Here is a 16,880-nt window from a genome sequence, read left to right on the forward strand (position 1 = left end):
CCAGCTCTTCCTGGCTTCCAGCCACAGCCTTCTGTTTCCTGCACTGTATCTGGGCTTTGAATCTTCTGCTCATGCTCTGGAGTGTTGTCTTTCCAAGTCTCTGCAGAGCTGCACCCTAATCCTCCAGGGCTCCACATGTTCCCAAGCACCAGGCCTCACTGACTGAGACAACACTCCTAAACTTTCCTAATATGGGTCTCTTTTGGCATGTTCAGAACTACCTGCCCTTTTCCATATCTCTACCTAGCGGCTTTCCACCTCCCATTCTCAGGAGCAGACTCCTGTCTGCAGGGACCATCTCTGGAGTAGGAATCCAAGTCAGTGTGATAGTGACAAGAAGCTTGGGTTTCCATCCAGCACATTGAGAGGCTGTAAGGGTTTTGAAATAAGCCCTGATACACAATCCCTCACAGGGATGGAGTGATGTGGTAGTCCTAGTCCTGTGCAAGATAAATGAGAATTTGGGTAGGCTGAAAAGGAATGGGAGGTGTCACGCTGCCATGGAGTTGCTATGCTAGGACAGAAGAACTGGGAGGAGCCCTTTCTAAGATCTGTAGGGAGTTAGTTACCTGAAGCTCAACAAAACTGGAGCTGAGCAGGAGACAGTCCGAAATAGGGGTGGGGATTTAGGGAAGGTGTACATCTGTTGGCTTCCCCCCCCAGCCTCCACCTGTTAGATCTTTTTCTCCATCCGTGTCTGCTAATGGATCGAACTGGAAGGTATTTTCAAAGCATTGATCCTGTAAACAGATGCCCAGACCCTTGTCATCTCTCACTGAATCTGCCCACCTTTCTCAAAGATTTGATCTTCCAAATACGTAGGTAACCAGATGGCCTTTAGCATCCTTCAGATTGGGCTGTTTTTGTGATTTTAATTTTTTTTTTTTTTAAACAGCAAAGGGGTCTATCACTCGCTACGCCTGCCTGACAGTCCCACCTACAGCTAGTCTCTCACTCTGGGTGCCCCGCAGGCATCTGGCCCTGCGCACCGATTACTTTCCCTGGCTGGGCGCTGTCCAGCTCCTGGGTCCTGGGTCCGAGGCCCCAGCTCCAGCGCACCGGGGCCGAGTGCATCCCTCTCGCTGTCCTCTTGAGTCCGCGGCGACTAGCCGGGTAGCGCCCCACGCGGATGGGCTGCTTCACCACTCGGGCTCCAGCCCAGGTCACCGCGCCAAGGAGTGGCAGGGGCGCAATCCCGGGTACGCGCAGGGGAGGGGAGGCCGGGGGCGGGTACAACTGGGGGCGTGTCCAGGAAGGGAATCTAGCCTGGGAGGGGCTGGGGGTGGGGGCCGAGCGCCGGGCCGGCGGGCAGCTGGGCCCCTGAGCCGCCCGCGTACGTCCAGCGTGCCGCCTTGCCGGCAAACAGCAGACCAACCGAGGCCACGCCCGCGCGCGCGCGCGGGCCGCGTGTCCCCGCCCGCTCGTCGGTCGGAGCGCGGCTGGCGGCGCGGTGGCGGCTCGGCACGGCGGTGGCCGGGCGCAGGCGGCCGGGCGGAGTAGAAGACTGCGCCGAAGCCGCCCCAGGCGCAGGGCCCGCGGCGGCGGAGAGCGCCGGATTCTTCGGGGCCCGCGGCCACCCGCGCCTTTCAATGGGAAGCTCGCACTTGCTCAACAAGGGCCTGCCGCTGGGTAAGGCCGCGCGCGCGCATTTCCGGCTGCGGGCGGGGGGGCGGGGGCGGGGCGGCCGGGCGCGCGCGGCGCTGGCTTTGTGTACGAGTGCGCGTGCGCGCTCGCGCGCGCTGGGGGCCCGTGCGGCGAACGGGAGGTGCGCATGCGCGAACTGCTGCACAGGCGTGCGCGTTCGTGTGCGCGTCCCTATTTTCCCCTGCCCGCTCGCGACCCGTGCAGGTGACAAAGGGGGTCTTTGGTACTACGACCCAGGCTGTGACCGAGCCAGGCCTATCTTCCTGGCCCGCGGCCCCGCGAGGATCCTTCTCGTGGACACCCAGGGGGGACCTAGGTGTTCCCGGAGTGACGAGCCTGCGGATTCCGCATGGGCCTCGGGTCGACAGGTCCGGGAGCGGGTAGTCTCTAGAGGTGGCACTGAGGGGACATGGGTGGCCTACATGCCTATCACCCCTCTAGACGACTTAGTGATGCTCAGCTTGGCCCCTGGATTTGGACCACTTAAGTTTCCTATTCATTTATGAAAGTCCTTAAACCGCAGGGGTCCTTGCTTGTGGAGGGCAGTCCTTCCTTGGCAGCGTTCCCTGACCGCGCGCAGCCTGGCGCACGCGCAGTGAAGACGACCCCACCTTCGGGCGGGGCAGCCCAGAGGTTTTGGAGCCCTGAGGAGCTTTTGCCCACCGTCTAAGCGCTCCGCGGTGTCCCTCTCTGGCGTTTCCACTTAATGATGACAGGGCTTGACCCCAACTCTGCCCTCACAAGGGCACTGCCTTCTTCCTCCTAGCCTGAAAGATGGCAGAGAAAGAATCCTTGCAGCGTGTGCTGCCAGCAGGAAATAAGGAACTGTGAGCAGGAGGGGAAAAGGGAGGCGCTCTGTCTTGGCCTGCTGCACCTCTTATCAGACATGGCCATTTTGCAGATTCTGTCTGTTTCAGGGTGTGGCGGGGTAAGGCCCTCCAGGCCTGCCTCCGTCCTGGACTGGTGGTGGGTACTCCTCCCCCACACTGCACCTCTCTAGAGCTGTAACTCCCTGGATATATTCCACCCGTATATAGCATATGTATTATATATACACACATATACATATGTTTGTGTGTGTGTTTGTGGGAAGAGGCCCTGCACTCAAACTAGCCTGGTCATAGGCCAGAATTTCCCACAGAAATCTACTGGACAGCTTTCGTCCCAGCCTTATCTGTCAAACGTTTCCTGTCCCAGGGCCACGTCCCTTATCTTGATGAGCTTTCGATTCGTTAGGACAAATTTGCCTTCTAGGAAAGAAAAGGAAAGGAGTTTAGTCGTCCAGTATTCAGGAAGGTGAACCTGTGAGTCAGGGTGTCAGCAAGATGATACCTGGTGGTTTTATTCCCCAGGTAGTATGTTCCCTTACTTTGTTCTGCTTTGTCACCTTCAGAATCAGAGAGCACATGTCCATTATAAACAGGAATGAACAGGATGCTTACCCCAGTGTGGGTGGCATTCAGGACATTGAGTCCTGGGGGAGCATGGTCTCTGGAAGAATGATGGCTGGGTATGGGCCCCCGGCCCATGTGTGATCTCTCTGTTTCATCTTCAACATGGGATGACAGCTGTGGGATGTGCCAAGTTGAGGGACAGCATTGTGGGTAGTGTGGGGTAATATTGTTCCTGGAATTGTATGTGTTTCCTTGCCTTGTAACTTTTTAGGGTGGCAGCTGTGGTTTGAAGCTGCCCTTTCTCTGCTCTGGAGCTTGGTCAGGCCTGGTCCTGCTGTGTGTGTCAGCTTAGCTTCACAGATGTCGGAGCGTACTGCGCCATGTCCATAATGTGGACTGGGGCCTGTAGATTTGCTGGGACCTCAGTGATACACTGCTCTTGCTCTGGCCTCTGATCCCTCTTCTGTTACCTGTGGGCCTGTAGCAGGTTTCAGCTGTGTGCTTCACCTTTCTCCAGATGAGCCTCATGCTCAGAGAGGTCTGGTATCCCCTTCAGGGTTCCAGGTGGGATCAGATCCCTGGCCTCCGGCTTTCCAACAGCAGTTTCCTACCTGCCTTTTGAACTTCACTGGGGAGAGCCCACTGGCAAGACACTTGTGTGAACATCCATCCTCAGACCTGGGTACTGCTGAGGACCCCCTTGTGTAGAACCCTGTCCATGTGACCTCCTGGCCCTGTGGTTCCCTGGCATGGTGTGTGAAGCAGACATGTCTGAGATCTTTGCTGCATGGCAACACCTTTACACTAGCTTTCATTCTGCTACTGTTAGAAAAAGGATTTGGCTTGCATGGTGCTGGGTAGGGTGGCCTGCCTCCAAGCCCTGAGATGTAAGCTGCCACACAAGAAAAGTAGCAGCTTATGTAGAATTGGTTTTGCCGTTCAGGCCTGTCACCTGAAAGTGATGCATCCTGCATCCTCATATCACTGCCAACAGTGACTCTGAGTTCTGTAGACATGTTCAGCCTCCTTAGTCCTTCAGCAGTCCTGCAGCAGCTACAGCACCCTTGTCCCTCAGGTGCTGAGGGCCATGATCCTAAACATGTACCATCTTTCCCAGAGCCTAGACTTCTATAAAGTTGAAACTCTTTGTGTGGCCTCTGGTCAGATTTGCCTGACTTAGCTTCTGTGAGGTCCTAGGTCTTTGTGTGTCCCCCAGTCAGCATCAGACCTGTGTTATAAAGGCAGTGCAGCAGCTTGAAGACTTTGGGGACAGGGCTTCATTGGCTTGGGTGGTCAAAGAAAAATTTTAGTAGGTTTGGGATGTTGTTGTGTGGGCCAGGGGTGTTGGGTTTGTACCTCACAGGGAGGCCCAGAAAGATCTGCACCCCTCCCCAGACATTGCTATCCCTTGCTTTATGTGGCTGTGGTGCTCTTCCTGCCACTGTCTGCAGTAGAAATACATAGGGCTGCTTCGTCTGGATATTTGTCTCCAGTGAAGCTTTCTGTAACTCCAATGACCTCTGTGTCCTTTACAAGGCCAGGGCTCTCTTCAACATTGGAAAGATGTTCTATTAAGAAAGGCAGGGTGGCAGCCCCTAATAAGCTGGAAAATCTCACACAGCTTGTATTCTTCCAATGAGAATAGTGTTCTCAGGGACTGGAGAGTGGTGGCTTACTGGTTACTCTTCTAGAGGTCATGAGTTCAGTCCTAGCAACCACATGGTGGCTCACAGCCATCTATAAATGTGGTCTGATGCCCTCTTCTGGCATGCAGGTGTACATGCAGATACAAGAGAATAGTTTTCTCAACTGGCTTTGAAAGGGGGTAGGTGTTTTCGGGTGTCATGATGGACAGTATTTGTTGTAACATACACAGGCAAACTGATACCCATGGACACAAAATAGCCAACATGACTGGAGATGAGACTTGGTGGCAAATCCATGCCCTTTATCATGTTTTCTATTCTGCACCTTCCCTGATGTGTGGTATAAGTCACAGCTGGCTGTGGAACACTTTTGTTTCTCACAGACACCTTCCTTCAGTGCCACCTCGTTTTTCTGCTGTGCTTTACACATGCCTTTGGCAGTGCCTGCCCTGCAGGTTCATGTAGCAGCGCTTTGCCTAGCTTATTCCTGTTGCCCTTATGTTTCAGCTCACTTCCAGCTTTGCCCTCCACCTGATCTGAGTGGCCAGGTTCTGTCCTCTGGTCTCCAGACCTGGGTAGGAACCAGCCCATAGCACAGCTTTGTAACCAGAGAGGGCTTCTTGGGATTAGACCTGACCTTGTACTCCAGAGGGATCTGTGCTTAGAGGTAGGAGGACACCCCCTCTATTGCTGGGGAATTCTTTCCCAGTGGGATCTTTAAGGAGGATGGGAGTGGCTGAAGAGTAGGAAGGATCAGGTCTTGGTTAAGAAGTACTGGCCATTCCCAGAAGGAAGTTTTTGGTTGGTTGGTTGGTTGGTTGGTTGGTTGGTTGGTTGGTTGAGACAGGGTCCCAGAGCCCCCATGGCTCAGGTAGCTGTTGTTCTGATAATGCAGATGACAGCAGCCCATGCAAGGGACAAACACTCTTTGGCACAAGTCTTGTCAGAGCTTTCAACATTCTGACTTTAGGTCTGTTTTTCTGCAGTGGCTCTTTATTGCCCTCTGCTGGAAAAGTTCAGCATGGCACCTATTAAAGGGAGGGTTGGGCCTGTGGCAGGTGCCTGGCACAGGCAGGCTGTGACTCCAGGGCTTTGTTGCTGTTTATTGACTGGCTCTGCATTGTCTGTAGTGTTCCTCAAGACTGGGCATATCCTGGAGGCTAGCACTGGGCATGTGTGATGGGAATTCACAGAGAGAGCTTGTGAAAAAGTTTGTGAGTATTCTGGAAAGAAATATTCCTTAAATGCTAGGTTCTGAGGCCCCAGCCTACCTTGGATTGGTGGCCATGTGTGGCCTTTCTGGATGAGCTTTCAGAGCATTGACTGACAGGTAGTCTTGTCTCTTGGTGATGCTGAAGGATGGTAAGACCAGGCTCCATCTTAGCATCCTAGCATTCTGATGTCCAGCTCAACTTAGGGGTTGGTCCTTGTGTGGGGTCCAAATGCTAGGAACAGAGACCAGGGCTTTGGTTGCTCAATAACATACTTTGGGGATTAGGCCTTTGTGCTCCCCTGTAATGTTCTAGGTTCTGGGCTACAGGCCCTACCAAAATGTGTGTATGTGTCAAGGCCCACACTTTCAACACAACTAGGCAGCACTTTGAGGAGAACCAGGTGACTGTTAGCCGTGCTGGGATGCTTTGAGCAGGAATTGGGAAGGAAGTTGGGTAGAATGTTGGAAAACCAGCATCTAGCAAGCTTTTCTGAAAGTCTCATTAAAAGATCCTTGCTGGAAGATGATTGGGGCAGCCTTAGATGTCAGGAAATGTAAGTATAAAGGAAAAACTCCCAGGGCCACAGGCTGGTAGGCCACATTCTGCAAGTGCATCTTCCGGTATTCAATGTAAGCTGTCTTTACCTCTCAATTTGAGAACACAGGGCTGAGCCAGAAGTCTGTGGGTAACCAAATACAGAACTGTTTCTAGGTGCCACATAGATGACTGGGGGCTTACCCTAACCTAGAATCACAAACTCAGAGTGAGCGAGTACCTTGCTGTTCAGGTTGGTCTTCCGGCTGCTGCAGCTGGACAGGGCTAAGTATCACTTTCATGAAGCTTCCTGGAGTCTGAGATTTAGCTGGCCTTTGATGGCATTTTAACTTGTCTCTTGTGTTTGATTTTTAGTAAGACTTTGAACCCGACGCAGGCTTCAGTGGCTGCTGTGGAGCAGAAGCCTGAGAGCTTTGGTTGGAGACAATAAGACGTGGGATGAGGCTCCGTGACAGAACGCGGTTCGGCCTGGGGATTCTGAAGACAAAAAGCTTTGGACAGGCGAATTCATGGTCGTGGAAACCCCGCCCCAATTAAGCAATGTCAGGTTGGTAGGGGCTGCCAAGTGAAGTCATCTCTGCAAAGGAACTACAAGAGGGACATGGGCTGCATAAGTTAGGCTGACCTATGGCTATAACTGTGGGATGCCTGAGGAATTGCTTGGTGTTTTCAGGCTGCCTTGGTCAGCAGTCATCCAGCTACTGTGTTAGCGGTTGGATTCTGTAAGAAAAGTATCCTGAGGGTGTGGAGGTGGGTGTTGAGGGCAGGTCTTACCTGAAGAAGCTTGAGAGTCAGTTTTGAGGCTGTGCAAGCCCCAGTTCAGACCAGAGATACTGAGCACAGCTCAGTAGGGCTTTCTTGTCTTTTATGTCTTCAGACTGGGAAAGGCTCTTAAGTAAAGTTCAGCCCTGGGTTAGTGTTCCTGTATAGCATGGGTCTAGTTAGTAGATCTGTCTTTCTCCTAGATGGCTTGTTTGAGAGGACTGTAGCACTGCAGCAGCTTGGTGAATTAAGAGGCACTATATGTCCACTGTGTTCTACAGGCTAGGTCTTTTGTTCTTCCATGTGAATCTTTGGGTATCATACTTATTTTTAGATGAAGATACAGGCTTAGACTCCAGCCTAACCACATCTGCATCCATAGGTCCTCCGTGAGGAGTTGTCTGCAGGATGAGAGAATGGAGTTTCTATCAGACTGTCAGGCTGGTCAGGTCCTTGATGAAGTTTAGGCCACTTCCTAGGTAATAGGCTCAGACTGTGCTTTGAGGGCTTGCTTTGTAATTTTAGAGGATCTGTTGACATTGCTCGCCACAGTGGTGATTCTTAAAAAATATGGTATTCAAGCCAGGAAATGAGAAAAGTAGATGTTTACCAACACCTTTAAAATAGCAGTAAGAAGTAATACTTTTGTGTGAGAAAAGTCACTTTGCAAGTTCAAGCTGAAGAACAATTAGATTGCTGCTGTTTGTCCATCTTTGTTGCTTGGTGATAGGGATAGCTAGGGATGTGGTCCATAGAGATCAAGGAAGGGAGTATGCAAATGCTAAGCCTGTGGCCTTGTAGATTCCATCTTGAAGGCTGGGTCCATCTAATCTCAGCACCTTTACTTTTACTCTTTATAAAGGCATAGATTGGTATAGCTGTGTCTTCTCAGGCATGTTGACCCTGGGGAAGGACTCTGCACAGCGACACCTCTGTCTCGCAGCTGGAGATCTTGGGCTTAGAAAGTAGCTCCATTATCTGTGGGTGGTCAGTGGGACCTATATCACAACCCAGGTACCCAGTTCCAGGCCTGGGAACACTGAGAGCCTTGCTGTACGTGGGTGTGACAGTCCCTAGAGCATTGTCTTTCTTTGACATGGATTCTCTGAGGCAATTCTTGCCACTGGAAGTTTGGGGTAGCCTCTGTACCTGAATGCAAGAAAAACAAGTGTGGACTGCACAGGCTGCTGCTAGCCAGCAACTATTGCAGGGCTACCTCTGGCCTGCTCAGTGCAAGACTGTGTGGTGACTTGTTTCTTGTCCTCTACTTCCCACTGTGCCTTGGTCCATTCTTTACTTAGCTTTTGGAAGGGCTAAAGTCCTGCCTCATGCAGTGCTGCCTGCTACAATGGACCTACCTTTAGCTTTTTTAAAGTGTCTGCTGCCCAGCTGAACATGGCTAGATAGTACCTGGGAAATCCTTCTTCCTGATTTGGCCCAAAGTGGGGTCTAGTTTAGTGTGTCATGTTGGGAACAAACTGATTTTTTATCCATAAAGGCTTTGGTGGAGCTAGGACTCAGACCCAGGGCCTCACACCCACTAGGCAGGTGCTCTTCTTCTGAGTTGCACTCCAGGCCTAGGATTCTTTCTCACCTTGATCTGGGAGGTGGGTTCTGAGAGTATACCCTCGCCACCCCTCCCCCCTTTTTTCTTTATTTTCACACTGTTTTTGGCTTTTGACATTTACTACCAGGAATGATATCAGTTAAAGTCGCATGCTAAAATTACTCTGTGGTCACTCTGTGAGGTTCTGGGCAGTCACATGGTGGTTTTAAGTATCAGAGACACCAGGCACTTTCCTGAATCCCATCATTTTGTGATCTGCACATTCCTGTGTTGACAAGATAGCCTATGGCTGTAGAAAGCCAAGACTGAGGTACCTCCTACCTCCTCTGTCCTCCTCTTGCTTACTATAGCCTCCCTAGGGTCTCCAGGGATTTCAGCTCCTATGCCCTTGAGGAATTGATGGCTCAAGTCTACTCAGTCATCAATAAGCTAGGGAAAACTATTTTCTTCTTTACAGTTATTAATTTGCTTTTTACAAAGCCCCATGTAACCAGATGCTGAGTTCTCAGGGCTGATCTCTCTAACTCAAGTGGGTAGTACAGTCCTCAGGTCACAGACTGGAGCTGCTGAGGGCATTAAGTAGTCTGCTCCTCTTTTGCAGGCGTCCGACCTCCCATCATGAACGGGCCCATGCACCCCAGGCCCCTGGTGGCGCTGCTGGATGGCCGGGACTGCACAGTGGAGATGCCTATCCTGAAGGATGTGGCTACAGTAGCCTTCTGTGATGCGCAATCCACACAGGAGATCCATGAGAAGGTAGTGTCATGTGTCCCTGTTAATAGTTGGCTAAGCTTTATGGGGGAGTAGGGGGCTCCTAAGTTTGGGCCATGCAACCTCAAGCTGCAGTCTGAGTCAGCACACAGTGCGTTTCTTGGCCTCTGGCCACAGTGGGTCTAAATACCACCTGGTCTTGTGTGGCCTGTCACAGTGCCTGGTCAGGTCAGGAAGTGTAGAGATGGCTTACTCTGTATCTTACTGACTTATATCACAGCCAGTTCATTGGAAATGGAACTGTGGGCACCTGGCAGTGATTATGATTGATGCTACCACGCATACAGAAAAAAAGGGCAAGATATCCTCACTCACAGTACCTGCCTAGAGCTTGTGGTCCGGTGGTTAGCAGCTCTGAGAAGCTTCTATGATTCATGTTTGCTCAGATATATTGTGTTTCTCTGTTACCTGGAGTGTGTTCATCAGATTTCTGCTTATATCAAAGTTAATTCAGACTCTACATTGAAGATAGCTTGAAAATGTTCTTTTAAAAAAATCTAAAGAGCTTCAGGAGCTGACAGGGTAGAACTAGTCAGGGATTGAAACCACAAGGGACCTGGCATCTGCTCTTATGGATGGTCTGGATTGTTAAGAATAGTGAGCTTTGTTCTTGGTGGTACTATGGCCTCTAAGGGTGGGACTTTGGTCCATTGCAGATGTTGCCTCAAACCTAGAAGGCAGTGAAACCCATATCTGAACTTACCTTCCTGTAGCTACTACTCAGCCTTCTAAGTCTGCTAGGTATGGGATTTAGCATGTAGTGAACCTACAGTCCAGCTCCCCAGTGGCTGCAGCGTCATCTGGGACAGTCTTTCCAGCCTGAGCCCAGTGTGTGTCTGTAGTCCTTGGGTACTTGTCACTTCTGTATAGACAGTTACAAGAGTTAAGACTTTGTAAGTAGAATAGAGCTTCTGACCCAAGGGAGACCCAGTCTGACTGCAAGATGGGCTGCCTTCAGCCAGGAGAAAAACTGAGATTGTTGTGTTGAAGGTCATATGGCAGATACGAAGGAGCAAAGTTGAAAACACAGGGCTTTAAGACATTAAAGCTAAAAGTAAAAACTATCACTTAGGGCATAGTAGAAAGCAAGCAGGAAGAGATCAAAAGTCTTGATTCTTAGGTTTTGTAGAAAAGAATTCAGAATAGGAGGAGAGTAGGAGCAAGGAGTAGGCAAGTTAATGAATCCCAGAACTCAGAGGGGAGGAGCTAGATGCAAAAACTGAGAATATAGTGGTAGGTGAATTTCGCAAACAGTAGGAAACTGTGTTAATTAAGGAGCTTGAGCCTGTGGCATAGCATGAACAGTGGTACTCTATAATGTGGTCACATACCCTTATAGCATGCTAGCAGCCATACTTGGGGGCCATTGTTCTAGCATTCTCACAGTCATACCTGAAGGTATGGCAGCTTGATTCACACTAGCCCAAACTGGACAACCGCTCAGTGCCCTTTGGTGGTATGCTGGGCAGATTGTATTCTGCCACAGATCCTGGCACAGGCAAGGCATGACCCACAGGCACACAGCACCTTGGGTACCTGTCACTGAGGGAAATCACCTTTCCTCTAACTGTTGGCTGGAAATTGTAATGGCCAAAGCCTGGGTAGAAACCATGTACTACAAGAGGAAAGCCATATACAGGGAATAGCACAGCCATAAGATGAGAGTCTGGTATCCAAATAACTATGAAAATGCAATAGAGCATGTGGAATACCTGTCTCTAGGTGTGGAAAGGAAATAACTGTCTTATATATTCTTGTTATATGGTAATTTCCACCTATTTAGAGCAAAAAAATCCTCACTACTGGCTGAGTATTACTGTCTAAAATGTAGATGAGCATTGTATATTGTCAGTGAAGAACATGATAAAGAAAACTTTCTCTTGCAGTAAATATATAAATGGTTCTATTGTTACCTGGTTCCCATGGTCTCATTCCTTGAGGCCGCATCAGGGGTGGCTAGAGCCATACCAGTAACTGCTCCAGTGTGGAGCTGGAGCACAATCTCCTAAGTGGTTAGTTCCCAAGCCTGGTACTCACACAACTTGTTCCATGGGGCTCAGTAAAAACACGACTCCACAGTCATTAACTTATCAAACAGGTTTATATATTAAATTCTCAATTCACAATACATCTAAACAATAAATTCACTACCAATTAATAAAGATATAAGCCACCCACCTAAACAAGATAAAACTGATCCGATTCACCTTGATCTGAACCATCTTCCTCTGCTGCCTCCATCGTGAATCTCTTTGTTTCTCCCCCCCTCCTCTTCTGCTTTTTTACACTTCTTCCCTCCTCCCTATCTACTGTCCAATCACGTATCTCTTTGACATCAACCTACACATCACCCTTTCTGTTTACTTTAAAAAAAAAAAAACAACTTTTCTCTCAAATGTAAGCTGTGTACAGCTATTACCATTTGAAAATACTCTAAATGACTGTTTCCTCAAAGTTAATTAACTAAATTAGTCTTCAACTCCTTTAGAAATATGAGAATGGCCAAATATCTAAAAACATAGGAAGCCTAGCAGGGTTTCTAGAACTGAGATAGGTTGTAGAAACAAATCTCCATTAGTAGTCCCCTGTTAACAACATGTGAGAGCAAGTCTTTAGGCTCAGGATCAACTAACAGACCTTTGAAATGCAGAATTCTTGAAGGGCTGATCATTTTGGCTTGGCAAAGATTATCAGTCAACTATTCTGCATTGTGTTTCTTTCTGGACAGTAGTAGTCTGTAAGTGAAATAGGCAGTTTCTGCCCAGTGGCTGTCTTTGCACAAGGTATAGCCTCATCTGGAGGTAGAGATGATCAATATCTTCATTAAATCCACCAAAGGAGAACTGTAAAGAGCAGATATGTCTCAATAATAGATAAATTATATTAAATGTCCTAATTTATGGATTTCTAATGTTTTTGAAAACTATCTACAAAAAGCATTTCTGAACTGTTTAGCCTTGACTACTCTTGGCCATTTCTAATTTAAATATCTCAAAACCACCCTTTTAATTGACTCATAACCATGAATTTGCTATTTGACCTTTAACTCGTATTGTTTAAATCAACTAAAAACAATATATAATAGCAGTTATAGGACTGGGTTTAAGACTGGGTCTAAGCCTTGCATTCCCAAATGTATTGTATAGGTACAATACATGAAAGCAACAGTACTAATCTCAATTTTAAATCAATAAGAAATTATACCAATGAAAACCTTAAATCTGTATCAAATAAATTCTACATCACTGTAAAGATTATAATTTCAACTTTGTATCAATTAGAAAGATTTCTACCAGTGTAAGATATGACTTTAGTTACCAAAGGAGATTATGGCTGTACAAATCAATCTGGCTAATTCCTCCCTGTTAAATTATGACCATTTCTAAACTTCTCATAAAAGCAACTTTAGAATAACTACCTTCACTCACCAAAGTCCAGGGAATCAGGGCAACGATTCTTCATAGCTTCTTCAAGCTGAATATGTGGGCGTTGAGAATCTAGAAGCAGGGAGGAGGTGAGGAAGCCAGCCAGGCCTCAAGAAGGAAGGCCACACCAACTTATTGTAGTCTCTGAGCAGGCCAGTTCAGCATTTTGATGACACGTTTCACCATAGCTGCACATTCTGTAATAATAAATTTCAAAAGAAAACATTTTAGTATCAAGATATATTTTTGTTTGATCCTCTTGAATTTAGTTTTTCAGGCTGTCTCCCTCTATCAAATATGATTTATATAACTCTGGAAGGCATGTCAAACCGAATCATACCTTTTAAAAACACAAAGATAAAACCTTTCTCCCAAAGTAGCATGTCCCTTAGTTGTCAACCAGAATATCTTATATCTTATATTTTCTCCCAGGGAAATAATAAAACCACAAAACTCAGCATCACACCCATTTTGAAATTTAAAACAATATAAAACAAATGAATAAACTAAAAAATTGTATGATCTTGTTCTTAGGCTTCTAATCCGTCATGTCAAATTCAACTCAAATTCCCGTGGATCCCACGTTAAGAGAATATGAGCCTCCTGTTGTAATTTTAAAATAACCACAAACCCTTACTAGCTGGTATCTGACGAGCCACATGGCCTTAGTGGGGTAATTTATAAAACAAATTAACACCTTTTATCAATTTCAATATCAGTAAGTAAGAAACTTGTAAAAAAAAACCCAGGACTTTAGCCCAAAATATTTCTATCTGTCCAGCTCTCAATCTGGAGCGTCAGATCTTCATTTATTAATAACTTCCCTAATATATGTCTGTATTCACTCTGCCTGGTGTACAAGATCTTCATTTATTAATAACTTCCCTAATATATGTCTGTATTCACTCTGCCTGGTGTACAAGATCTTCATTTATTAATAACTTCCCTAATACATGTCTGTATTCACTCTGCCTGGTGTACAAGATCTTCATTTATTAATAACCTTATTAACTTGCAAATATCACCACTCTCTACTTGGAGTCAGTGACTAATTTACCCTATTTTAATTCTGAAATTAATTAATCAGAAAATCCCCACAAGTTCACAAGGTGAACTCTGTACTCTCTTCTTCTAACTAAAACACCAAACTTGACTTGAGCATTAAATCTTTATACTATCTTCAAAACAAATCAGCTTTTTATACATTTTCTAAAGAATTCTGTCAAAGAATCAAGCAGCTTCTATCCTCTCTATGTTTAGGGTAGCCTGCCTTTTCACAGTAGGACCCCTACAGCCTGCCAGAAGAGGCTGCCTCTGTGTTTCTTTTGTTTAAGGTTCCTGTGCTTGAGACATCACTCAACATATGACTCAACATGGCGCTGAACTCCTCTTACTTAGAAAATAAAACTTTCTAACTCTCAGCCTGATAGCCTTAATTTCCTATTTGACTCTTGCCTAACATGTTGGTTTGCCACCTGTTTCGGTAAATATAAAAATGATTCTATTGTTACCGGCCACACCTCTAGATCTGTGCCAGTAGCCACTCCGTTGTGGAGCCGGAGTGCAATCATGAGTCTCTTGCCTCTCCCCTCCTCTTCTGCTTTTTTAGACTTCTTCCCACCTCCCTCTCTACTGTCCAATCATGTATTGCCTTGATACCAACTTACAACTTTGCAGAGACCTTGGCTCTTCTGACATGGATCCAGGAGGTCTATTAGAGGGGCTATGGATGTGGGAAAGTTACCTTGTGGCAGGAATCTGAGAGCATCCCTGGGCTGGGTGCTGTACAACTTCTTGGTCAAATGATCTTCAGCCCAGGGCTGCATCGGGCCCAGGATGAACAGAGGGACACTGCTCCCAGCGTGTGCTAAGTGAGGACTTAGAGGAACAGAAAGTCTGCAAAGGGATCCTGTAGAGACGGGAGAATGACATTCTATGACCCATGGCTAAAGAACACTCCAGGCCAGAGGAAGTCTTGCACTTAAGATGTTCAAGAAATGAGTGGACAGAAGTGTCTTATGTGACCAGCAGGCTACCTTGGGCTCAAGCTGTAGACACATCTGAGACTAGGGCAAAGGTTGAGAAAAGAAGGTTTCACTGTGTGCAGGAGTCCATTGTCATGGGTCAGCAGGGCCTGAGACTCTGAGACCCATTGTTTATGCTTTGATGGGACAAAGTTGGGGACTGAGGAACGTGTGTGGCCTTCAGGTATTTGAGCAAAGTGCTGGTGAAGTTCCAGGGCTGGGATGGTGTTCTGGTTGGATGGCAACTTCAGAAAGGAATCCATAGCTATTCTAAATGACACATAGAGGAAAGTAAGCAGTGATAAAATTCAGTGAGGTCAAGTGATCCCTTTGTGCCCTGGCCCAAGGGCCATATGTAAGATCTTCAGGCCCTCCCAGTCAGCAGGGAAAGGAAGTCCCTGTAGAAAGCTGGCCAGAGAAGTACTGCTTATATTAACCTCTGAGCAAGTTCTTCTCTGGCCCCATGAAAACTCAAAATTCACCAGCAGGTGGCCAGGTAATCATGGACACAGTAGGAAACCTGGATGCCACTTCCTTCTGTGGAGGAGAACTGCTGCAAGGTCCCCAGGTGTCTGTGAAGTTGCAGAGTATGCAGAGGCTTCAGCTAGTGTTTGCTCTGCCTGTATTTGACTATGTTAGCAGGAAAATATCTGGCATGATGGTGAGGTGGGAAGAGCTGCAGTTTTTAGTTTTATGATAGCTGTTGCTGTTCACACCAGGTGATACAACCATCCAGTTTGTATCTGTGTTCAGTTTGTATCTGGTTTGGAGCTTCAGTGTTCTCTCAGCAGCAGGTTGCCCTGACTGTGAAACCACACTGGTTTGGGGTTTGAGTTGCGTTCAGAACTTGCTGCCACTGGGTGCACTCAAGACCCATTTCCAGACAAAGGTAGCTGACCTGCACTAGTCGTTCCTCATATGTTCTGTCTGCTTTGAACGTCTGGGACCCATGTCCTTCCATTCTGGTGTTGAGGACCAAGTACACTAGGGCTATTGAGATTGTGTAGCTGTAGAAAAGGAGGCTGCATCAGCCTTTTCCCATGGAGCAGCCACCTGCCCCAGAAGCACGCGTTGTTGGCACTAATTTTTTTTAGCTGTTTTATTATGTTCTTATACCTCTCTTTCAACCCTTAGTCCACCCTAATTCTTTCCAACCCAAAATACTAGGTAGCAGAGAAAGAAGATTAAAGAGGTAAGGGAGTGTAGACCTCTTTAGACTGCTTTCTGCTGATTAAGGATGTTGTGTTTCTTGGTGCCAGTCCAGTCTTTGTCATCAGGATATCTTCAGCTTCTTGTCAAACTGCAGGAGCAACAGAGGGAAGCAGCAGTGGCCTTCTTTGGAGTACCTCTGGCTTCTCTCAGGGCTCTGGTATTTATTCCTTCTCCAGAGTCCCCAGAATTAATTCTGCAGCTGGCAAAAATCATACCTCTCCTAGAGCATAATTAATAGCTGTGGACAAACTGAAGCAGCTCCATATCCCACGCCTGGGATTAAAACCAAGATATAGCCACATAACTGGTTTTTTTAAGAAACCAACATTCTCACTCCATTATCTTAGCTTCACAGCTAACTAGACTAGCCAGAAGGACCTGTGTGGAGGAGGACAGGTGCCAGAGTTGGCTTACTACAGAGTTGGCTTACTTCTTAGAGGCTGGCCCTGCCACTCCCAATATAATGTGCCTCTGGATATGTTTGTTATTGTGGATGCTCTTCACACCTCTTCAAGGAGACTGGTGAGGACTGGGCCCCATTGTTTGGGCATGGAGTCTAGTTGTTAGCAGGTGGTGCTGCTAGTCTTTGCCTTTGGACACCATCCACAGCCTCTGTGCTTAGTCTCCAATGGTAGCATGCTGCTCTTCTGAGAAAGCTGTTCTTGA

At 47.5% G+C, this 16,880-nt stretch overlaps 1 protein-coding gene across 4 annotated transcripts in view; it reads left to right on the top strand.

Annotated features, from left to right (window-relative positions):
• The first annotated feature begins 1,426 nt into the window (after positions 1 to 1,426).
• The window catches only part of CTBP1 (C-terminal binding protein 1), a 29,711-nt gene continuing 14,257 nt past the window's right edge, over positions 1,427 to 16,880 (top strand). For 2 of the 4 annotated variants that reach the window (XM_080916996.1, XM_080916997.1), the window contains exons 1-2: positions 1,427 to 1,629; positions 9,384 to 9,538. In XM_080916996.1, the coding sequence (XP_080773122.1) occupies positions 1,590 to 1,629; positions 9,384 to 9,538 (195 nt within the window). In that variant the 5' untranslated portion in view covers positions 1,427 to 1,589. Of the gene's footprint in view, positions 1,630 to 1,811; positions 2,013 to 6,807; positions 7,001 to 9,383; positions 9,539 to 16,880 lie in introns of those variants that run through there. The other 2 variants (XM_080916998.1, XM_080916999.1) reach the window with 2 other exon arrangements.

This window comes from Micromys minutus (genome assembly GCF_963924665.1).
Source record: "Micromys minutus genome assembly, chromosome: 1".
In the NCBI taxonomy this organism is placed as follows: domain Eukaryota; kingdom Metazoa; phylum Chordata; class Mammalia; order Rodentia; family Muridae; genus Micromys; species Micromys minutus.